The sequence below is a fragment of the Lytechinus pictus genome, chromosome 16 (genome assembly GCF_037042905.1).
Source record: "Lytechinus pictus isolate F3 Inbred chromosome 16, Lp3.0, whole genome shotgun sequence".
Classification (NCBI taxonomy): domain Eukaryota; kingdom Metazoa; phylum Echinodermata; class Echinoidea; order Temnopleuroida; family Toxopneustidae; genus Lytechinus; species Lytechinus pictus.
Genome location: NC_087260.1, coordinates 16063244 through 16088512, shown reverse-complemented (window position 1 = coordinate 16088512; position 25269 = coordinate 16063244). Strand labels below are relative to the sequence as shown.

At 36.6% G+C, this 25269-nt stretch overlaps 1 protein-coding gene across 1 annotated transcript; it reads left to right on the top strand.

Moving 5' to 3' along the window:
* The first annotated feature begins 1066 nt into the window (after positions 1-1066).
* On the top strand, positions 1067-22514 carry LOC129279374 (kidney mitochondrial carrier protein 1-like). Its single transcript, XM_064111736.1, has 9 exons — positions 1067-1305; positions 7560-8066; positions 13705-13852; positions 14616-14796; positions 16605-16706; positions 18907-19031; positions 19842-19995; positions 20456-20536; positions 20882-22514. The coding sequence occupies exons 2-9, from the start codon at positions 8006-8008 to the stop codon at positions 20921-20923; spliced, it is 894 nt and encodes a 297-aa protein (XP_063967806.1). The 5' UTR covers positions 1067-1305; positions 7560-8005; the 3' UTR covers positions 20924-22514.
* The last annotated feature ends 2755 nt before the right edge of the window (positions 22515-25269 follow it).

The window sequence follows — 25269 nt, the reverse complement described above, 5'->3', positions numbered from 1 at the left end:
ATGACCAAGGTCAAAGGTCATTTAGGGTCGATGAACTTTGGCCAAGTTGGGGGTATTTGTTGAATTACCATCATAACTTTGAAAATTTATGGATCTAGTTCATGAAACTTGGACATTAGGTTAATCAAGTACCACTGAATATCCTGTGCGAGTTTCAGGTCACATGACCATGGTCAATGGTCATTTAAGGCCATGTTGGGGGTATTTATTAAATTACCATCCTAACTCTGAAAGTTTATGGATCTAGTTCATAAAACTTGGGATATAAGAGTAATCAAGTATCACTGCACATCCCCTGTGAGTTTCAAGTTACAAAACCAAGGTCAAAGGTCAGTTAAGGTCAATAAACTTAGGCCATGTTGGGGTAATTGTTGAATTACCATCATAACTTTGAAAGTTTATGGATAGAATGAATGAAATGTGGACATGGGTGTAGTTGACAAGTCTTAAGTCACCGTTCAAATGTCATTTATGGTCAATGAACGTGGTATTATGTCATATGAATGGTGTTTTTGTGAATGATTATTTTGAAGTAGTTTTCAAAGTTAGCACTGCTGCTATATTAAATTGCATAATGCAGGCAGGTTAGACTGCCAGAGGCGTTCCACTTGTTTTAAAGATAAAATCAGTGTATTTTAGAGTGATATTTTATTCTCATATTCAAAGAAACCATCAGTGTACATGAATAACAGATGAAAGGTGTAAAAAAACAAATGAAATACAACAAAAATCAGTGACAGACACAAACGTAATTTTTTCATCGATAAGGACAGTATATTTACGTCAAGTAAAATATTTATATTTTATTGAGATCACCCTGAAGTTGTTTTTGAAAAAAGGAGAACCATAAATTACAATTGGGTAAAAAATGCCCAAGAATAACTTGAAATATTTTTTGGGGGGACAGGACACGTAAACTCCCCCCCCCCCCCCCCCCCCCCCCCCGTTCTTGAAGGTTAGGGAAAATCCCCGATTTGTGATGAGTCTATTTTTAGCATGCATGTTCACGTGTGGTGTCCATGCACAAAATTCTCCTCCCTCGATGGGCTTTTTGTCCTGTATCAGCCAATCACACGATAGCGCTGTGACCGTACAATGCCGTAGTACATGCGCTGACCAAGCACCGATCCACGTTGGCCGGCCGGAGAGCGGCCCCGGTAATTTGTAATTAGCGGGCGATTTCATCATCATCCAGCGGCAGCTGTTCGAGATACAGAATTCAGCAGCAGGCAGCAATAGGAGAAAAAGTGTCGTGTTTTTATATTTTTGACTGAAAGATTTTGTGGAAACCTCATCATTTTACTGGTAAGCTATTTCGTATGTTTTTATGTCGTGAGTCTGGGATTGTGACTTGTTTCCGCCGTGAAAATCATGAGAACGAGAATTGAGACTGAGTCTGCAGAATGAGCTGATGAGATGCATGTCTGTGTCAGTCTGACATGTCTGACTCTAACCCAGAGAGCTCCCGCCCGCGTAGCGGGCGGGAGCCCAGAAGCTTACCGTGTATTTTACCATTGTCACCGGACTAGGGTGATTTATGGTCTAAATATTTCTCCAAATGAATTGTGAAAACGGAAAGTATACAATTACCACGATTATATGGATGAAGGTCTAACGAGTGGCAGATTCCTGACATCTGGGCACAGTCTGGAACCTCAAAAAAACGAAAAGTTCTCTCCTTCTACCCAGTCTCGATCGGCCATTTTGTTACGATTTTTAACAAAAATGGCCGATCGAGACGGGGTTGAAGGAGAGAACTTTTCGTTTTTTTGAGGTTCCAGACTGTGCCCAGATGTCAGGAATCTGCCACTCGTTAGACCTTCATCCATATAATCATGGTAATTGTATACTTTCTGTTTTCACAATTCATTTGGAGAAATATTTAGACCATAAATCACCCTAGTCCGGTGACAATGGTAAAATACACGGTAAGCTTCTGGGCTCCCGCCCGCTGTGCGGGCGGGAGCTCTCTGGGTTAGTCTGACTCTTGACTTATACCACTACCAGTATACAGTGTAAGTTAACTTATAGTGTTATAACTTATGTCTGGAGTGGAGAAATATGCAGAAGCCAGAACAGAAGAACTTGTATGAATAAGTTGTAACAAGTCAACACTGCTGTTGTAAACAGTAAAAAAAGTGCAACAACTGTAGTCTGTAACATTTGAAATGTGAGTGCAAGAAATCTGGATATTTTTATTATTGGAATGGATTGAAATCTTAAAATTGGCCTGGCCAGGTGGCGAGTGCGGTGGTGGACAGCATCCGACCGCAAGGAAAAAAGCATTTTAAAAAAAGTATTAAAACAGCATGTTTTTTAGGGAGGCACAGAATGCGAATAGTATTACCTTATTAATATTAGTTACTTTAGTCCCCGGGGGGGGGGGGGGGGGGGGGCACTCAGTATATAATGCATAGTGGGTATGTGCCGCGGAGGGGACCCCCATTTTTACACTCAAATTTCCGTTCCAAGGCATAGCATTTTTGTCTTATTGAGAAAAAGAACAAAGAAAGCCGCTCCAAGGCATAGCATTTCCTTCTTATCGAGAAAAAAGAAGAAAGAAATCAGCTCCAAAGCTTCGCATATTTTTCGTTACGCCGTTCCGGTCGCATTGATCTGCTACAATTTTGGTGAAAAGCGGCCGTAGAGTGCTTTTCGACCATCGCCTAAGCGCGAGCGCACCCGGCGGAGGCCGCGCTAGCTGCGTCATGCACGATTGCCCGTTCCATAGGGATGCATACGCACTCACAGAGATACGGAGATCCGTTCCGAGGACCCCCGTTTTCACAAACATTTTTTAGTTCCGAAGCCCGTTCCGAGGACCCTCCTTTTTACAATAAGCCCGCTCCAAGGCCCCCGTTTTTTGCCTCGCCCGCGGCACACCCCTACCACTTTTTTGGTCGAGTGCCCCCCCCCCCCCCCCCGGGCTTTAGTCTTTAGTAATGGATGTAGATCTACTGGAAAAATGCAGAAATCTGCAGCCAAGTTTCCAGGTCTAGCTTTCTTTCATGCTCAATCTTCCTCCACAAGTTTAATATGTATGTACTGTATTTGTAGTGGACATTACCGAACACTTGTCATGAATTCAATCATATCAAACACATTATTCTCATAAAATTCACCAAAGATTTATACAAATACCTACAAAATATAGATCATGTAAAAATTTTACTAAGATCTTTTTTTTTTTTTACGATATCAGCTTCCAATCGGACCTATAGCCAGGATCGAGGCTCCTAGAGAGTATAAATCATTTACTAACATATGCTTACTCTCCATGGAGCCAGAGATTGCGTCCCATTCATGTGCGTGTACCGCGAAAAAAAAAAACTTTCGCTCCTGAGATTTCTACTTCTAAAAGATCTAGCCCTAAATGGGATACAACTTCATTTCTATGATATTGATTTTATTTTTAAACAAGAATTCATTAAAAAAACAAGAAGAATGTTATGAAACGACGGGGGAAACGTGCCACCGTGTTTACGTCATTATCTTGATTTCTTTGCCTTTCACCAATTCTAAAGTACAGCACGCATTTTATATCGTAGAAGTGTCGGAAATGAAGTTGTATCCCATTTATATGATTTAGGGCTAGATCTTTTAGAAGGAAAGTACATGTAGAAATCTCGGGGGCGAAAGTTTCAGTTTTTTCGTGGTACACGCACATGAATTGGATGCATTCCCTGCCTCCGTGGAGGGTAAGCATAAGTTAATAAATGATTTTTACTCTGTAGGAACCTCCTGGCTAATCGGACCCCTCTTTGCATGTGAAATATTTTGGTCACTTGAAAAAGTATTACCGAACATGTGTTTTCTATGGGAAACGTTGAGAAAACAACAATATCACTAATGTGAGCTATTTTGACCATATTCTATTATTTTGAGAATATAAAGACTTTAAAAATGTGTTTTTGCCCATTTTCATCATCTTTCTACATGTATTCAAGTTCCCTTTGGAAGAATGTTGCCAAGTTTTGAGCGTATGAAATTATTTTCTGACGCGTATGATGCACGCATTCGGTAATACAAGGCCGGTCCGTAATACAATCACTCACTATACATTCAAGAGTGTTAATGTCCAGTGTACAATGGTGCATTTACAATCATTTTTGTCAAATTATTCCCAATGGTGACTGTGACTGTACTATTCTTTATTCCAGAACTTATCAAGCCTGGTGTCGAAATTCCCCTATAGTTTGAAAAACGCTAAAAATGAGAAAAGGCCCCCTTATACCTCAGTCACATTTGCCCTAATGCCGTACAGCGAGTTGAAAAGAGCCGTTTTAAAGTTGAATTAAGAAGACGATTCCAAATATTGAGATATTTACATTAATAGCAACCTTACAACCCCCAAACACTAAGAGGTGATTCGACCCCCCATTTTCTTTTTTCAAAATAGTGAATTTGAACGATTTATCCCTACCCATTTTCCCTGAGTTCGCTCCTGCAATGCCTACCGAGACGGGTGTTCTTTGAGTGTGACGTCACCGGGGGGTATTCGGTCCCGGTGTAGTAAGGCAGTGCCGCTTTGTGTACTATGCACGTACGCCTTCATATGGAATAACTGCAGTAGAAGTTGTATCTGCGAGCCATAGAACTTGCAAAGAGGAAATGATTAAAAGTACTATTATTCCAAACATGTAAATTTCCTCAGAATGATACCATAGACCCTAAAGGAATAATTTCAAGGTGAATAATATGAAATTTGATCGAGATCTTCTCACCAGTCGATAACGTAGCAGACGTGTTATTGTGACATATTTATCCGCGTGTGACGCGGCTCTTGCAAAAAAACACAGTTGGTTGCGGAATTGCTTTGTGCCGACCGGCCGCCCGCTCCGGCGCAGCTAGCTGTCGAGCTACCGTACCGCATACCTTTCTTGTTGTCTTCAACCATAGACATGTATACTAATAACTATATATCTCTCTGTCTTCAACTCACTTGCGAATTGCGTTTGTCTGTGTGACGGTGACCCCTAGCGTAATTAAATATAGAAAACAACTCAGAAGGCCGAGAAAGAATAATATGTTTGGTTCAAGATTGTTCTGTGGAATGAGCTATGAGTGGAAATGATCCAGAGGATATAAAAGTGGAGTCAAAGACAAAAGAAAAGAAGAAAAACGCCAGGGGATCGCTGCACGGCCATGAACTAAGTCGACATACCAGACCATAACAGTACACTCAATATGCCTGGGTGTTGTGTGTACTAGTATTATGCGTTCAGCGCGCGCTGAGCGAGAGCTGAGCTAGCCGCCGGAATTACTTTCCAGCTATTCACTTGATTGAACATCGTGATAAAATAAATGAGAAATAGTGAAAATATCATTCAATAACTCACTGTTTGCTATCTTACATCATGATTGAAGAGTTCATGATGGTTATTCATACTGTTTTTTATACAAGGAAAGTAAAGATTTGTACATATCAGTCCTATTTGTTTGATTTGAGTTGCTTTGAAAAAAAATTGTAAAATATCTTTCTCTCTCTGCATAGCATTTCTGTATGACATTCAGGCACCTCCTATACTAAATTCCCCCCGGTGACGTCACACTCCGAGTGACTTTTCTGTACACTCGTCTCTCGGGCTCTGACAGGTGGCTAATTTCATAGACTTTCAAAGCAAAATATCGAGAAGGCAGAGGATTTTTGTGACATGCTATCTGTTTGAACAACTTATATATACTATATATTGTGTGTAGAACCTATATTTATGGAAACTCACCCCCTTCTTAATTCAACTTTAACATTTTTTGTAGCAGCTACATGTAGGTGGTTTGAATAAAAATGAATGAAATGGATGTTTTCGACTCCCGTATGGCTGTCGTAGGGGAAATGTGACTAAGCCAAGGTATGAAACATGATAATGCAAAAGGGGTATGTAATTTGCACCAACTGTGGGATCTACTGTACGAATAAGTTTACCCAGGGAGGCCTTTGTGTAGAGCTAGCTTTTTTGTGTACTATCAAATTAGGGGGCTTTTTTCTTTTTGCAGTTTTTGACTCTCTATTCTTGTCACACACCCTCCTGCACTTTACCCCTGTAATACTCTTGTTTTTAATTTTATGTACTTTTTTCCTCGTTAAAGGACAAGTCCACCCCAACAAAAAGTTGATTCCAATAAAAAGAGAAAAATCCAACAAGCATAACACCGAAAATTTCATCAAAATCAGATGTAAAATAAGAAAGTTATGACATGTTAAAGTTTTGCTTAATTTCACAAAACAGTTATATGCACATCCTGGTCAGTATGCAAATGAGGGAACTGATGACATCACTCACTCACTATTTCTTTTGTATTTTATTGTATGAAATATGAAATATTCTTATTTTCTCCTCATTGTCCTGTGAAACAAAGTTTTATTTCTCTCTGAACATGTTAAACTACCATTGCTTAACATTTTATGGTTCAGTCAAGTTGGTCCCTATTTTCAAATCTGCAAAAATTTAAATAATGTATAATTCAAACAATAAAAAACAAAAGAAATAGTGAGTGAGGGACATCATCGATTCTCTTGTTTGCATGTGACTAAATTGTGCATATAACTATTTTGTGAAAAATAAGCAAAACTTTGAAATGTCATAACTTTCTTATTTTACATCAGATTTAGATGAAATTTTCAGCATTATGCTTGTCTGATTTTTCTCTATTGATTCAAATCAACATTTTTCTGAGGTGGACTTGACCTTTAATGTTGTCCACTCTTCTTTGACCCACAAGTTGAAAAACAAAACACAATTTTGATCAAGTTTTTCAGGGCACACACATTCATATTCGGCAAAATTGGTTTTAACATGTACATGTATATGCCCAGCCACCATCAAATCTGCCAGACCAAGTGATATTTATATGGACAATGGCACGTTCTATTTCTTGTGAATCTTTTTCTTTTTCCTATTCCAAGCATTTTCCAAGATACAATTCCTCTTTTATAAAGAAGTCACACAATTTGTTTCTCCCAAATTTTTTCTCCTTAGTTATGAATTTTTCAGTCCTTGCAATTATTTTTTTTTTTTTTTGTCGAGAAGAACATATTTATTTCTCCCAAATCCCTTGGGCTTTCCTCTTCCATTTTCCAGGATACAGCACCTTTTTTTATTAAGAACACAATTAATTTCTCTTGACTCTTTCTTTCCTCTTTTATTTATTACAGCCTTTGAATAAAGATCCCCACTTTCTATTTCTTTGGAATCTTTTCCATTTTCCTCTTGTTTTCCAAGACACATGAACAATTCTGTTTATTTTTTTACAAATCAAGAACACAATTTTATTATATCCCAAATGTTTTACCTTTCATCTTGCATATTCCATGAATCAGACCAGAATACTATACCTTTTTTTAATCAATTAGAACACTAGTATAATTTATTCCATTTGTTACATTGCATTTCCAAGATATATCATAGGCCTACATGTACAATCCCTTTTTATCAAGAATAACACTATTTCTCCCAAATCTTTTCCCTTTCCTCTTGCATTTTCCAGGAAACAATCATTTTTATCAAGAATATTCACTGCATTCTATTTCTCCTAAATCGTTTTCTTTTGCTTTTTTTCAGGATTGATATTTAATAGTGGGTGCTTTCTGTGGGACAGGCACATGATCAGCGGCTTAGTGGAACTCACAAGATCTCCTACTAGATCTGGCAGAATCTGCAACATTGATCCAGAGAGGTACATTATACCTGACATTATAATCGGTGGTTGTATCAATTAAAGCAACATTCAATGGCTTTCTCCTCTCTCTGAAAAATGGCCACCTTCCATTCGCTGCTCCAGTTAAAGAGGAATAACGTCAGCAGGTTCTTGATTGTCGGGGGTGAGCGAAAAAGACACAGAGAGATGAAACTTGCCAACATATGAAGGAAGTAATTGTTCACCTTTCCTTTTGAGATTGCGAAGGAATATTGCAAAGGAATAACATTCAGAATTAACAGACATTTGCAGAAAGTCAGAGACATACATTTGCTTGCCAATCATATTTATTGTGTGTGCAACTACTAATATGCCAACCAACTGGAAACCATTTGTTTATGGAGGGACTGCATCCGTTGTGGCAGAATGTGGTAAGTCCATATCACACTTGCAAGTTTCTTGCATTTGATTGCAAATATTCTGTTGCAATTTTACAACTGATAGGTCAATCGTAACTGTAGCAAATCAGATTACACTGCTTGTTTCAAGGAGCAGATTAAGAATAAATTGCAAATTTGTTTTTAATTTCACAACTTATGATCTATTTGGGACAAAAAAAAATAGACTTGCAAGTTGCAATTGATCGCAAGTTTCTTGCAACACATTGTAGGTCTTTAAGTTCTTAAAGTTTTATTTAGTATTGAATTTTGATATTGTAGGGCAAGACCGTATATAGGTTTGCCATATGGGAATTTCTTTGGCCACAGTGTGCATACCGGTACACTAAAATAGGAAAAATGAAAAGAGGCACAGAATACATTCAAATCTAATATCATGATAACAGACACTTGCCATTCCAAAATGCCCGGTTGTAATATGTATATATGTAGCCTTTCTGTAGTGTTAGACCAGGATGTATTGTTGCTCAGGGACATTTTTTTATGAAGAGTCTAGACATTGATGAATTATTTTTAACTGCCATGTCAGGAAACCTTTTTCTATTTGGAGAACTTCCAGTACATGCTGATATGACTAATCATGCACAAAGGAAGGAAGAAATTAGTCAGGATGGTGTAACTGTAAGGCTTCACATATCACTCATAGAATTGTTGGAATAGTATATTTTTTTCCTTTGTCAATTATGGAGCCGCACTGCAGCAATGAATTAATAATATTGATAGTGGATGATAATGATTATAATGATTAACGATGATGATGGTGATGATGATGATGATGATAATGATGATGATGATAATGATGATGATGATGATGATTATGGTGGTGGTGATGGTGATGATGATGATGATGACAAACAGCAACGTTTTGATTAGCTACGGTTGCCACATCATCATGTATAAAATACCTCAGCTGGCCTTGCATAGCAAAACACATTATGATTAAACCCTTCTCCATTCTATGCTGAGCTCCTAGTGTATAAAATCTTTGGAATTACTCCGCCTATGTATATGTATGACCTTCCATTCAGAAGGTAGGTTCTCTGCCAGTGAGCTGTCATGCCATTTTAGGTGGAAAAAATATAATGATTAGCTTTACTGTACAATAAAGTACTGTACAATTGGGTGAAATATATATTGGTACAGAGTAGGCGATATTTTATTCATTTAAACTATTTGAACAATAGCCTAATACTGAAGTCAGCTACAATTTATTTCATATAGAGCTATAAAAGTTTTACACAGTAATCCTCCTACAGTATATAGGCCTATACTGTACAATAGTACATAAAGAGGTATACATGTACCATAAAGAGGTATACATGTACGTATGTTTATAATAGGCAAGGTATTCAAAATAACCATGCATTGGGAATGCATTGTGGATTGAAAGGACAGCCAATCCAATTCATATTGATCAAGAGTCTGGAGGTCACAATGGCCTGCTTTCCCAGGGCCAGGGTAGGACTCTATTCTCATGCATCGCTGCTCTGCAAGCTTGGATGAACCCATACATGTAAGTCCTGAATGAAATTAAATTGTGCAGTAAATAAATATTTGACAAAGCTTCTTTCTAATGAAGACAAAGATTGATATGAAGCTTTCCCCTAGTAATTCTTTTTTTATTTTCCCCTTTAATCTGAATTATGGAGTGTAGACTGCCCATGTCTGCTTTAAAATTTATAAAGATTACTTCAAAAAGACATGGAAGACTAGATCCTGAGAAAAGATATTGAAAGAAATAGTTTCTTTCTAGGGCAGTATTTTAAACTCGGTTTGATCTAAACTCAAATCGAAATTGTGGTTTAACTATGGAAAGCCAATTGTGACACAAATCTCTTACAGTTTGTGATTTAGATGGTTTGGTTTGGTTTTATTTACTGTATAAAAATCACAACAAAATACATTGCACAAGATATGAGATTAAACATAATTTAAATATGTAAACATGCACTTAAAAATATACAGCTGGATCACTCTATTCAGAGCCATTGATATGATGGATCAGTTCATCTACCACTCAGACCATTCATAACTGTGTTGAGAAATTACTTAGTTTAGTTTTCTTTCCCTACATGTATCATGATGAAAGAGCACATTAAACATGAGGACCAGACAATGTTACCCAAATTGGACATTTCCAGCTTCCCATATATTTACACAGAGTTAATAGGCAGTAGTGGCCCTAGTTAAACCAGTGACACAACATATGCTCCTGCGACAATTGCTCCGGGTTTAATTTCGTCTAAGATGTAAGGTTAGAGTTTAACATGTAGGGTTGTAATATAGGTTTCATCAAACTTTCATGTTCGGTTTAGGGTAGGGTATAGTGCTAAACCCAGGAAATGAAGTTGGGCAATTCCATGAGATAGGTGCCATGGGGTGAAAAAATAAATTCATATTTTGGAATTTATAACCCACCTAATTTTGTTCAGTATACTTCTGGGCATACGGAACAGCAATTTTTTTCCAAAATTTCCATCAAGAATTGCAAATATTGAACTTTGAACTCAACCTACAACTTTATTGAGAAAAACAGTAAAAATTTACCTAAAGAATTAATTTTAATTAAAAAATAATCAAAGAATGGTCAGCAGTTGTTTAGTTGATTTTTAGAATGTATGGAGCATTAGTTTTGAGTTGCCAAAGACACAAAAATGTCTTCCAATCCCATGAGTGGGTAAAAAGCATGCCACCCCATCGCTTAAACCAATGTAACGTGAGTAACAAAAAAACTGAAAAAGTTTGATTTTTTTAATATTCTCTTCCATTCAAAATGTGCCAATGGAAATTCTCTTCATTCTCCTTGTACCTGATAAGAAAAATAAAGTAGGAGCTGTATACATGTTATGGTATTACAATAAATGAGGCCCCAAAAATGTAACGTGAGTAACGATGGTGTAACATGAGTAACGGCATAAAATTGTGATATTGATATGTTTTTCACAGGCTATGGTACAGTACCCTTTTACTGTATGACTAAGGGGTAAAAACAAAGAGTTTGGTCCATTAATGACCTTTAATTACCCTTTTGAAGTGGTCATTACTGTCATTAAAGACAAATTTCCTAGTTGTGGTAACGATCACAAAATTAATTCGATCAGAATCAAATGAAATGACCAACCAAATGTTTGTATATTAAATAAATAAATAAAAATGTGTCAAATGGCTCTTGAAGGAAATGTGTCATTGCTGACAAATTAGCAAAATAAATTCCATCAAATGTCAGGTATTTTTCCAAGCAATATTGATACACTGTCCCACATATGCTTTTCTGTGTTAGTGATCATAAAAGTTGTCAGTTTTCAGCTAAGATTTCATGATTTCACAAAGATAAGTTTATGTTATTGTAGCATATCTAGATCTATGATAATCGAACGACAATCAACCTTGATTCTAAAGACTTTCCCATTAAATAATTGTTTGCTGCAACTACATGTACATTCTTTTGCCATTAACATAGATAAACCGGAAGTAGCTGATAATTATTGCCCTTTCAAGTTTACTGTTCAGGTTTAAGCCTTTCTCAGACTTTTCATCAATAAAGATGAATACATTTGTATCTTTGCTTATAAGAGTCTGCATGATTTGCATATATATCCTAATGTTTAAATACCAACACTTAACTTTGGTGCATTGCTTTCATGTACTAGAAATAAGTTAGAAGAATAAATTATTAACCTGGATAATAATTACAGATGGATAAAGCACAACAAATAAATACACTTCTTTATTTCATTTTAGTTTGTTAAAGGTGGCAATTTCTGTTGTCACAATTTGCATTTTTTTGAAGGGGGAAGGGATATATGATAATTTCTTAACCTGCAATAGATAGAATTTTTGGTCAGAGTTACACTATTAACATTAACTTTATCAGATAGGTTTGCTTAATATTGCTTACAGTACAATTAATTCATTCATGAAAGAGAAACATACACTGTTTAGAGTATATACATGTAAGTTCATGTGTTAGGTTGGATCAGATTGCACATAAATGTGGTGTGGACTCTAGGGGAATATTTTCTTAATACTCATTCTGCCAGTTGTAATACTTCACGATTATTAATATCTTCAAATGACTGACTACATAAAATTCAAGTGTCTCCTGACTCAGTGATTCAGAGAAACTTGAAAGGAATTTAATTTTAAGAGAATAGAATTAAAGGAGAATATTTTTCACTCCACATCACTTACAAAATGCATGTATTATAACTAAAATTGACATTGTACGTGTATGTGTGGTAAAATTGCTTAAATGTTGATGATAAGCCATATAAAATGGGCTATAAAGCAATTCTTGAGAAAAGAGGTTAACAAAACTGTTCCATTTTATGCCTAAAATAATTTTAATAGTTAATTACATCTAAATATACACTTTCAAGCAAATATTCATGGTCAGGAGCATGGCAATGAATTATGTTAAATATGTAATATGAGTAACGTGTAACGTGAGTAACGCTCATTTTGGTAAATTTGTCAAAGATGTGAAATGTTTCAAAAATTCTGAGCATCTAAATTTGTGAACCTCTATGTCAGTTATAAAAATCATAAACCCACTACTTGCTATTCCACCCAGTATGAGGACACTTTTTTAACAAAGTCATGTTCTTGACTTATGTGGTCCAAAAATGTAACGTGAGTAACAAGAATTAGCTTGCCTATATTTTATGGATAGAATTGTCAAACTAAATTATGATAATATACCAAGGTGTATTAAGTTATCATAAACCTTGTACAGAAAAGAGAGATTGTCAAACCCCACAGTAAGCAAAATATGGCAATTACAATATGTTAAGGTGCCTAAATCGTGTAACGTGAGTAACATGGAATTGCCCAGTTGGTCATTTAATTAGTGTGTGGAATTTAGAGCGGAGCAATTTTTTTAAATCTTTGTTTACATGGAACAGAAAATATTCTAAATTTTTGACAGAAATTATTGCGCACCACCATACTGTAGGCCTATTTGTTATATACCTTTTACAGTAAATTGTAATATGATAAAAACCAACTGAAATATGATTGATCATTGGATCATTAATTATTTTTTTTATGTGCAAAAAAGGTTGGATTTTTCTTGCTTGTGGAAGGGGAGCTCACTTTGCTCATTTTTTTATGCACCGTGCCCCCTGTACATGTAGTGTCATCATTTGTATAGATCAATAGATGTACATCATGTACATGTATTTCCCAGTCTTTTGGTCTGTTTGTAAACCTTGTTGGGTAGAGAATGCATGAGAGTGATAAGCGATGTTGCCCACAGAATTGTCAAAATTGCTCCTACACATGTAAATTCCCCAAATGGAAAGCTTGTTTGGCGACCATCTTTTCTAGAGCTGCCCTAAAATCTGCCACAAAAAATATTAAAGAATTTAGAAAATCTACAGTACTATATATAGGGCAGAATAATGATATTTTCACTGTCTGGATCATTTGTTGCAATTATAAATCATAAATTAAATTATCTCTAAAAATAAAAGAAGTAGCACCCCTCCCCCAAATTCAGCGATCTCCTTGGCCCAAGGTGAAAAACCATAGCCCTCCAAAATAAGAATTGAATCCTACCCTGCCTCAAGAGTATTATAAAATACATGTATGATTGCTTCTCCCCCTGCAGGGACTTTCCCACTTGATCTGACAAAGACAAGACTTCAGGTCCAGGGTCAGAAGATGGAGGCCAGCTTTCGAGAGCTCAAGTACCGGGGAATGTTCCATGCCCTCACAAAAATTGCCAAGGAGGAGGGCATCTTGGCTCTCTACTCCGGGTAAGAGAGAGGAGGAAGATGAGAGATATTAAAGAAAGAGGAAGAAGGGAGACGAGATAAAGAGGAGAGGAGGAGAGGGATAGAGAGGTGGAGAAAGGGATAGGAGAGAGTTTGGAGTAGGGGAAGGGTGTTTGGAGAGGGAAGAGGAGAGAGATTGAAAAGTGGCAAGGGTGGAGGGAGGGGAGAGAGGAAGCAGAGGGATCAAAGACGTAAAAGGAAGGGAGGAGGTGAGAGGAGAGAGAATGAAGAAACTGAAAGGATAGAGGGAGTGGAGAGATACATATTACCTTTAGGAGAGGAGAGAGAATGAAGAAGAGAATGGGGGAAGAAGGGGGAGGAAAGATGCGAATGAAGGATGAGGGCAGTAGATGAAATCGGGAAGGGAGAGAAAAAAGATAAACAGGAAAAGAGGGTTGAGAGATGAAAGAAAAAAAATTAGAAAACAGATGACAGAAATAAAAGGAGGGAGGGATTGAAAAAAAAGGAAGATGAAGAGATAGGGAGGGGGAGTTGAACAAACATGTTGGACATTTTTTAATTCTCCACATGAGAAGATTACTTGTAATTCAAACAATATCCTGGATTCCTTGAATTCAATAGATTTATTTTGTGATCATACTTTATTAACTTAAAAATAGTTTATGACAGATGCTATTGCTATACTGAACAAACATCTAACAATGCTGCTTTTCATTCCAAATTATCAATATACACTGTAACCTACTTCCCTAGTTTAATTCAAATCTCGGTTTCATAATTTCAGGATCCGACCTGCCATCCTCAGACAGGCAGTTTACGGCACCATCAAGATAGGCTGCTACCACTCCTTCAAGAGAATCCTTGTTGATAACCCGGAGAATGAGACCCTACCACTCAACGTCCTCTGTGGGATGACGGCAGGAGTCATCGCATCGGCGATAGCAAACCCCACTGATGTACTCAAGGTTGGGGGAATGTTATATCTTACTACATTAATTACATTATATTGTATTACATTTCCAAAGATGGACGTTTGAATTTGATTAAGCGTCAGTCGCTCTCATGGAATGTCTGCACATAAGGTTCAGTGCTAATCTTGTAGACTGGAGTTGTAGCATAGGTGAAAGCAAACCCTACTGGGTCCCGTTTCATTAAGACTTGTTATAATAACAAATGCACAATAGCTATACCAAAGTTACTATCATCCAATCAGATAGGATTTCAGTAGCTTTTAACTGTTATTGCAAATTTTTTATCATAACAAGTTTTATGAAACTCAAAGTGAGGTCAGTGTTGCATTTAATTACTTTTGATAAGATGGTCATTAAATTCAATAAGGCAGCAGTTGCTCTCATGGAATATAGATGCCTGAGTCATACCATTTCTTTGTTTGTTTTTGATCGGTGACCGCCAAGGTTTTGTTGGTGAAGACCAGTGGTCTGCTAAAATAAAGAAATACATTAGAAATTCAGTGTCACCAAAGACTGAATTATCAACTACTTAAAGTCCATATTTCCATATCATGTATCTAGATCTATATTTCAAAAATTTCACTGTACATGTATATTTTCAAACCATAATCAACCAAGTAGAGCTGTGAAAGTAATAGTACAAAGCCTGATTTTCTTGCTTAAATGTATCTGCCTGTACCTTTGTAATCCCAATGTATGAGTGCATGTACAGCCATTTTGTTCTGCTGCAAACCGTTGACACCCTCTACATTCGTTGGTCGCAAGCAGAACAAAATGGCTGCGCAGATGCAGTGGGATTATTCCGATTATAGTGTTACGGGCCGATAAATTCATGCAAGAAGAACCATGCATGCATGTACTTTCACTTCCCTATCGTGCATCCATAGTACCACTGCTTTCTAGTGTAGTCCGGCCACATGTTGGAGAGGAAATGCAATGAACTGTGGGAAGGTCTTTTCATTCAGAATCATTGGCCTTGTATAAAAGGAAGAGTTTGATGGAGTTGTTTCCCTATACCCACTTATAGAGGAAACCAGCTATTGGGTCCTTCTTTTGATCGGACTTGGAAAGTTTCCAGGAACTCTTTATCTCTGTTTTATCAGCTTTCTATTTCTATTTATGATCAGACAGTACACAAGTCATTTATGCATGACTCAATTCGTGAGGTAGAAAAGCTTGGCTTTATTTTTTTCCATTCACCTGAAGATGTGAAGGAATAGGGAGATTTTTCATTGATAGAACTTCTATAGGCAGTTAGTCTTTACAGGCATACCAGTAATCCTAAAATGTATGGCTCAATGATGAGTACTCTCCAGGAAAACTAGAATAAACAGTATGAGTATTCTTTATGGGGGAAAAAATGCAATGACATTTCCATTAAGAGGGTAATTTTTAAAGTCTTTATTGCCCAATTCTCTTGCATTACTGTACTGCAGTGACCCAGTAGTTAGACAGCATTTTAGATAATAATGATAATATAGGTATATTTACCCACTGAAGCCACTTCAGTTTTGAAAACTGTTCTCCCAGCAGGCCCTGCTATTATTATTACCCCGGCTTTAGCTGGGCTGCCTAGGCGCTCAAAGCATTCAAAGAATTTCTTCCTACCGGGTACCCATTCACCTCACCCGGGTTGAGTGCAGCACAGTGTGGATAAATTTCTTGCTGAAGGAAATTACGCCATGGCTGGGATTCGAACCCACGACCCTCTGTTTCAAAGTCTGGAGACTAATCCACTGGGCCACAATGCTCCACGTAGATACTTAACGTGTCCCTCGTTTGTCTGTTTCTCCCAACCCCAGGTGCGTATGCAGGCCCAGAGTGCAAGCTTTGCCAATGCTGGGGGAATGTTCAACTCATTTGTCACCATTTTCCAAGAGGAAGGTACAAAGGGGCTATGGAGGGTAAGTAATAAATACGCTTTGGCCCGTATTCAGAAGTTGGGTTTAATTTCAATAAACTCTGGTTTAAAGTTGTGGTTTAAAGGACAAGTCCACCCCAACAAAAAGTTGATTTGAATAAAAAGAGAAAAATCCAACTAGCATAATGCTGGAAATTTCATCAAAATCGGATGTAAAATAAGAAAGTTATGACATTTTAAAGTTCAGTTATTTTTCACAAATCAGTGATATGCACAACTCAGTGACATGCAAATGAGACAGTTGATGATGTCCCTCACTCACTATTTCTTTTGTTTTTTATTGTTTGAATTATACAATATTTCATTTTTTACAGATTTGATAATAAGGACCAACTTGACTGAACCATATAGTATTAAACAATGCTAATACCACATGTTTGGGAGGAATTAATCGTTGTTTCACTTGGCAATGAATAGAAAATTAGAATAATTTATATTTCGTATAATAAAATACAAAAGAAATAGTGAGTTGGATGACATCATCAGTCTCCTCATTTGCATACTGACCAGGATGTGCATATAACTATTTTGTGAAATTAAGCAAAACTTTAAAATGTCATAACTTTCTTATTTGACATCCGATTTTGATGAAATTTTCAGTGTTATGCTTGTTGGATTTTTCTCTTTTTATTCAAATCAACTTTTTGTTGGGGTGGACTTGTCCTTTAACAATGGACAGCCAATAGTTGCATAAGTCTCTAACAATATAGCAGCTCATTTTTCGCTCAAATCATTCTTTACTGTTTCGGAAAGATAAATAAGATAACTTTCTTCACCATTCACGAGTTTTGAAAGAGCACAGTAAGCATAAGAAACATGCAATGTAAGGAAAATTTTGACATGTTTGGCTTTCCATAATTTTAGCACAGAGTTAGACCATGGTCTATAAAGTTAAACCTGACTTCAGAATATGGGCCTTTGGGTCATTCTCAACAAAATCTCACAATTCATGAAACCGGTGACTTATTCCCCCCCCCCACAACCCAACAGGAATTGATATGCAGTCCCATGACAAGAGGAAGCAACTGCTTTTTTCAAAGTATATTGTATAATATTTTATAATAATAATAATACAATGGTGCTTGTATAGCACAAATCACTGCACGTACATGTAGGTGTCTGTATGCTCTACATGATGCTAAAGAAGTTGCATAGCCCCCAATCTCTGAAATAAAGACGTTTAACAAGCAATTAAATATATTCCACATATAAAAACAATGGCACATTTTCCAAGAAATGCATTCCATTATAACTGGGTCGAGTGCAGCACAATGTGTATAGATTTATTTTGCATTGAAACGCCTGTGTACTTGGAAAGTTTAGCCAGCTACTCTTGGTGTCATAGGCTCTGTGCTGAGTGGATATGGGTGCTATATAAATCATTGTCATTGTAAATTATTATTATCAATATTTTAAAAATATTATTATTCATTATTATTATTGATAGCTTAATTATCATTGGAAAAGTAAAGCATGGTAGGCATGAATTTGGTTGAGTCTTTGAACATGCAAAACCTGTGACACTACAAAGTTATTGAAAAAAAAAAAAGTTTAAAGATAAGTAGAGTAATAATAATAATAATAATAATAATAGCGGTATATTTACCCAAGGTAGCCGCTTCAGTTCCGAAAACTGTTCTCCCAGCGGGCCCTGCTATTATTACCCCGGCTTTAGCTGGGCTGCCTAGGCGCTCAAGCATTCAAGGAATTAATCCTGCCGGGTACCCATTTACCTCACCTGGGTCGAGTGCAGCACAATGTGGATAAATTTATTGCCGAAGGAAATTACGCCATGGCTGGGATTCGAACCCACGACCCTCTGTTTCAAAGTCCGAAGACTAATCCACTGGGCCACAACGCTCCATAAGAAGGTAAACGGGGGTATTGTTTACTGAAAACTTGACTGATATTGATTAAAAGAAGGTTGCCTACCTGTATAAATGATAAAATATGAAAAGCGATATGTGCTTGAACAGTTGGGCTCTAGAATTAAAAGTGAGGTTGTCATTCTCCCTTGAAATATATGCATTCTGCATGTACACAAATGAAAACAAAATGACAGAGATACTTTGAGCAGAAACATATGGTGTAATCACTTCTCATGTTTTGTATCATTCAAATTAAGTATATATATAGTCAGTGTTTGAAATACACTTAATCTTACACTTAATTCACATTTACAGGGTGTTGTGCCAACTGCACAGAGAGTAGCAATAGTGGCCGGTGTAGCACTGCCGGTGTATGACTGGTGTAAAAAGACAGTACTAGATAGAAGGCTGATGGAGGATGATGTCAGACTACACTTCTTGTAAGTGCACACATTTACACCTGTTACTTGGTGTCAAATCAATCTTGTAATTAATCACAGCCCGCACCTGTTGGAAGTTTATTATCTGATGTCATGTATGCTTAAAAAACTTTAAAAGTATTTGTTTGGGACATGGGGTGCTTTGGATATATTATGATCTTCTCAGAGTGCAAATTGCTTCGTACATGTATATTGATGTTGATGTTAAATTTATAATAATATTTAACATTGTTATAATAACGATCTACGATATTTACCCAGGATAGCCACTTCAGTTCCAAAAACTTTTCGCCCAGCAGGCCCTGCTATTACTGTATAATTACCCTGGCTATAGCTCGGCTTTCGAGGCGCTGAAGCATTTTAGGAATTTCTTCCTACCGGGTACCCATTCACATCACCTGGGTCGAGTGCAGCATTTGTTGGAATGAAATTAGTTCAGATTTATGTCAATGGGAATTCCATGGGGACTGCGAATACAAGTACGATCTGTGTGCACTTTTTTATGTCTGAAAGCATGAGGTGAAAACATTTGTACGCAAGCCAAAACTTCTGTTGGCTTGCGTACAACTAGATGAGTGTACATTTCACAGTATGAAAATATTTAACAAACTTCCTTTTATGTGGGGGAAATACAGGGAAAATATAGTCTTTTTTATGTACAATAATTATTCAAAATGTTCAGCATTTTAAAAATCCTTACATATTTTCAAAGTTTTATTAAATCTTGTTTATCCTTTAAGAATCATCTAAGAACCATGAAGAATGTTGTTGGTGAATTTACCAGAAGGTGTTGATATTTATACTTTCCAGGTCAAGTTTCATGGCTGGTTTAGCTGGTGCCATCTTATCCAACCCAGTTGATGTTGTGAGAACCAGACTGATGAACCAGCGAAATCTGAGGAAAGGAGTGGTCACTTCATCAAGTAGCTTCATGTACAGGAATTCAATCGAATGCTTGTTAAAGGTATGAACACGATAATGATGATAACATGTGGTTCTTCAACACAGGGTTTATGCCTCATTTACATGTACAGTTGCTACGATCATAGTACGATGGATTAGTCTACAAGTCGTATATGACTACGGGCTTCAATTTTTTTGTTTACAGTATATACGGCATTAAAAGATATTAAGGGCAAAAGACTAAGCCATACAGAGGCCCTACCAGGTGTGGATTGAGCCAGATTAGACGCGATACTATTTCGGGTCCATCTTGTTTTTGCACAATAGTGCAGCCTCTCAAAATTTTTATGTCTAATCTGGCTTTATCTGCGCCTGGGTCCTATGGAGATCGTATGGTGATCCGACACAGATGGTACTATAAACCGTGCTGATTGTAAGGCATCACTATGGTATAACATGCTCTTGTGCTGATTAATTAGCCTCTGTTGATTTTTCCCTTTTTGTTTCTGTTTATTTTTCAGACTGCGAAATATGAGGGTTTCATCGCACTCTACAAGGGATTTGTACCTACATGGGTCCGCCTTGGCCCCTGGAATATCATTGTATCCTTTCCACAGATCTTTTGAATAGCATCATTGAGTAAAAATCTATATTACATTGCTTGAATATATATATACATATTCGTATTGATTCACTTTTCGTGATATTCTTGAATTTAATTCTGTTTTGTTTTCATGTGCACCATTTGTAGTAAACAGGAGCAGTAAATCTTTGCAGAAGTGAGTATTCTGTATTGTTGAAAATATAAATGCCATCATATTTCCTCCCATATTTTGTTCTTCATTAAAATAGACTGATTTATTTATTTTCTCAAATTTTTGTTTCCATTAAAAAGTTGAAAGAAACATTGATAATATTTTGACCTTAACTCTATGTCTACTCATCAGTTCTTCATAACATACGAGCAGTTGCAACGGCTACCCTTATGATGACTACCTCAGCGTCCCGACAGCTGGTCATTGGCATCGGTCAAACACCTATATAGATGGACAATTGGTGATTGCTGAGAGCAATTCATGTGACTTGGCTTCTTAACGGATTATGTTGATGACTTCAAGGTCGCTCTTGGATGTCATGTGACTTGGTTGTATTCCACTTCAGCGTGAGTCAGAGACCATTGACATTTGAGAGGTTAAAGTGGAATAGTGACCTTTAGGCACTCGGAGGATCGTGGAGATGTTGACAAGGTCAAGAAGAGCTCTACAGATACAGAATTGTTATATCACAATGGTCAACCGGTTCTATCAGTTCCATATAGCCCAATTTTCTCTGATGACGGTGGTTTCTAACATTGCAACATTGCAAATCTAACCCTCTGATATGTGCCTTGCACAAGGATTCCTTATTTGGAATCACCACTGTGCTGTGTTAAACAAAAGACCAACATCATCACTTCTGTAGATGGTCACCAGGTATTGCCTCAAGGAAGCCAGTTGGTCCTCATATCAGATGCCAGATGACTTCGCTTTCCTGCATGAAAGAAAACTATTTAATCTATTTTAACATATATTTGGTGTAAGTGCGAGAAGGAACACTAATATTTCTAAACCTTTTTAGTTTGGGATGGATGACCTTGTGAAGATTTCATTAGAGTGCTGATGGAATGACCACTTGGTCAAGAAACTCTACTTGATGAGAACAAAGAATTTCTTCTTACACAGGCCATTATGCAGCCAGTCTTTGGCACTAGATAGAGCATTTGCCACATTGCAGCCAGCAGATAGATACAGTGTGTCATTGCTGATTGAAACACTTGAAATCACAGTGACATCTACTTTCACTCAACTTGATGCAGCATGCATGCTCTGCAACTGATGCCTTTCTACTTATATGGTTTTAGAGATGTTTTTTATGCTATACAAGTGTATTGTGTACATGCTGAAATATTAACAATGTCAACAAATTGGACACAGTGTGTGAATAAAAATAGATCTAGGTCCCATTTCACAAAGACTTGTTATAATAACAAATGCAAGATTTCTATAACATATTGACTATCAGCCAATCAGATTGGAGTATTTCAGTAGCTTATAACTGTTATTGTAAATTTGTTACTGTAACAAGATTTATGAAACAGCCCCCTGTTCTTCGCCTTTGTGGGGAGGAGATTGTAGTTTGCTGATCCCAGAACTTTTGGGGGAAAAAATTGATATACCTGTAATACAGTTTTATTAGTGGAGCCAGCTAAACTGGTTGTACTAACAAATATTACCTTCAGCCTTCATTGGGGATGGATTATAATTTGCTGACCCCAAAGTTGTAAAAGAAAAAAAAAGAACTGATAAGAACTGTAATCGATGGAGACAGCGAACTCGTTGTACTAAAGACATTAAATTTTGCTTTCATGTGTGTGGATTATTATTTGCTGACCCCAACATTGGAAAAAAAAAAGATGAAAAGAAAACTGATAGTGACTATAATTGATGGAACCAGCTATCTTGCTGTACTAGAGACATTAGCTTCTGCTTTCATGGCGTGTGGATTATAATTCATATTTTGCTACCTCACGACTAGTTTGAATTGAAAACAAAAAAAAGATTACCTAAAAAAAATGTTATATTCATTTAATCTCTTAAGAAATTGTATCAATATAATCCATAGCTTTATGGTATCCTTGAATTTAATAACTGGGAATGCAGAAAACTAAATTTTCAAGTCTTGATTTGCAGGTGTTGGTTTATATATAATACAGGCATTGTATGCGACTGCTAATTTAATGAACATTATAAGTGAGCATTATATTTCACTGATGATACTATATCACAATGTATGTCAACACTATTAATAATTTTTTCTTTGAATTAGCTTAACCCAAGTAAAGTGCTTAATGTGATTTGCATGTCGTTGCTCTGCCGGCAAGACCCGATAAACCATATGTCAAAGTCCATTTGTGGTCTTTTATAATCTGTGCTAAAAATATGGGAAGCTATAAAAAAGGTCAAAACTTTGTCTACAGTCTGTTCATCTAATATTTACTGGAATCTTTTCCCATGTTGGCATAACAAAATGCATGGTAAATAATGCCCAGAGAATAGTTATAGATCAACAGGTGATATATAAATATGGTTTATGATATTTCCTGAAAGTGCTTTCCCCAGTATTACAGAATGACTACGCAATATTCATTACTGTACAAATCTGAAAAAAAAAGTATTATATGTTATGAATGCAACAATTGTTTTTTTTTTCTTTGGACAGTTGACAAAAACTGCACATTGTTGATTTTTTTTCATTGTTAACTCTCTACCTATGATAGATCAGGATTTCTAATTAATCCTCATTTACTAGACCTGGGCCCCATTGCATAAACATTACCATTATGGAAACTTTGCCATCCAATGGTAACTTGCATTGAATCCTTGATTCTGATTGGCTGTTGATCAGCGTTACCATGGTAGATTCCATTGTATGACAAAGTTACCATAATAGTAACTTTTATGCAACGGGGCTCAGATATTTTTATTTCAAAAGTGGGTGTTATTTCACACAGAGTTAAGTCTGATTTAAAGTCATGCTTTAGTCCAAATGTGCACAAGATATTGAACATGGCTATTGATGATTATGTGATAGCGTGCATCCCCTGAATGTTATATAACTAAAGGGTTGGTGCATTATATACCATATATACTGGGAAATTGAATGCAATTTATACAGACTGAAATCATTGCGAATCCCCCTCTAAGTTCGAAAAAGAGAGAAGAATACAAGAATAGATTTAAGAGTGAGATAAGTTGAATACATATGTTGAAGTTCAGTTATATTTTGAATAATGGAACTGTGTTTATTTACATCAGATTGTCAAAGAGAAAAGAAGATTGTGTTTCAATTTTCGATTTAGGACTATCTTTTTTATGTTACACCTTAATTTCTTCTTACTTCTTGACTTTCTTAGTACTTAAAGTAATGTACACAAGATAGAAAATATCAATTAGAAATTGGTATGATATTTAATTTTTTTTTTTTAGATTTCTAATTTCTAAAAGTATGGAATCTATGGACTCTAGAAATTCAATGATTTATATTTTTGATACTGTTTTCCTAAAGGTCTCAGCAGCTATCCTTTTAACGTTTTATATGCAAAGGTCACACCATTTTTTGTTTAGTGTTTGCTTTCGTGGTTTGCCTGTATAGTCCTTATGTCTCATTAATGTATGCAGGGTATATGAAATAAACTTTTTGGGTATTTAGATATTTTCTTTTGTAAGTAGGTCTACTAATCTATTCAGAATATTTACACATACATGAACTATGATTAACAGTAAGTAATGTATTGATCATCCAGTATTTTAAAAACAATACCTCTTTATTCACAAAAGCCCTTCATTTCTTAAAAGGGGAAGACACTGTCAGCTTTATTTGTTCATGTTTATTGTTATTGCGAAGGGGAAGAGGGCAGAGATGAGGGGAGGGGGCACTAGTTTTAAGAATGAAAATTAAAGTATATCGCATCTGAAGGCAATTTGAATGCATCGATTATTATGATGTAGCTGTAATAATAATAAGAATAATGATGATGATAATGGTAGTAATAATCAGGCTGTAAATTCTGTTAGTTTTAGAGCTAAGCCACTTTCCTGAGGCTTCTTCTGGAAACAGTACAGGCCACCGTCTGGTGTATTGTCATACTGGTGAAGTGCAGTGTGCAAGTGTACGTAAATCATCCGATAAAAAAATGCTTACAGCGTGCAAGTAAAAACAACCACCGTTATTAACGGAGCTGGGTTTCTTGTACCTGTACTTGGTCACTGGTTTCTACTGACCACTGGGAATGGTACTTATTTCTATATAGCAGGACAAATGGGGAAAAAAGGGGGCACAACAAATTTCCAAGGCCACAGAAAGGGGTGGTTTTTCAAGGCCAGTTAACATGAAATCCACAGCCTTGGCCTTGGAATTATTTGAGCCGGATAAATGTATGTACAATATATAGCACTTACCTTTGCTTTATTAGAAGTTCCAGATTACTCTTCAATAAAGCATTATTATTGCTGTAGCTTTCATTGAGCTGCTGTTATGTGCTCTGCGTTTCAAGGAAGGGATTTTACCAGGGTCCCCAGTTACCTCACCTGGGTTGAGTGCAGCGCAATTCGAATGAATATCTTGCTGGAGATATTTGATTCCTAGGGTAGCATTCGAACCTGTGACTTTGTGATAATAACATGCCTTGTGTAATATTTTGATTGCCTGACATTTCATCTGATTGCTACAGCAGGCTCATTTGAGACTTGTCTCTGATTGTGTTGCATTAGAAAATTGTGAAGTATTCGGGTTACTG

Excerpts from the sequence above, each read along its gene's own strand:
- LOC129279374 (XM_064111736.1), top strand. The coding sequence starts at position 8,006 with ATGCCAACCAACTGGAAACCATTTGTTTATGGAGGGACTGCATCCGTT. Across the intron at positions 14,797-16,604 it reads ACCCCACTGATGTACTCAAG|GTGCGTATGCAGGCCCAGAG; the intron begins GTTGGGGGAATG and ends TCCCAACCCCAG. Across the intron at positions 16,707-18,906 it reads GTACAAAGGGGCTATGGAGG|GGTGTTGTGCCAACTGCACA; the intron begins GTAAGTAATAAA and ends TCACATTTACAG.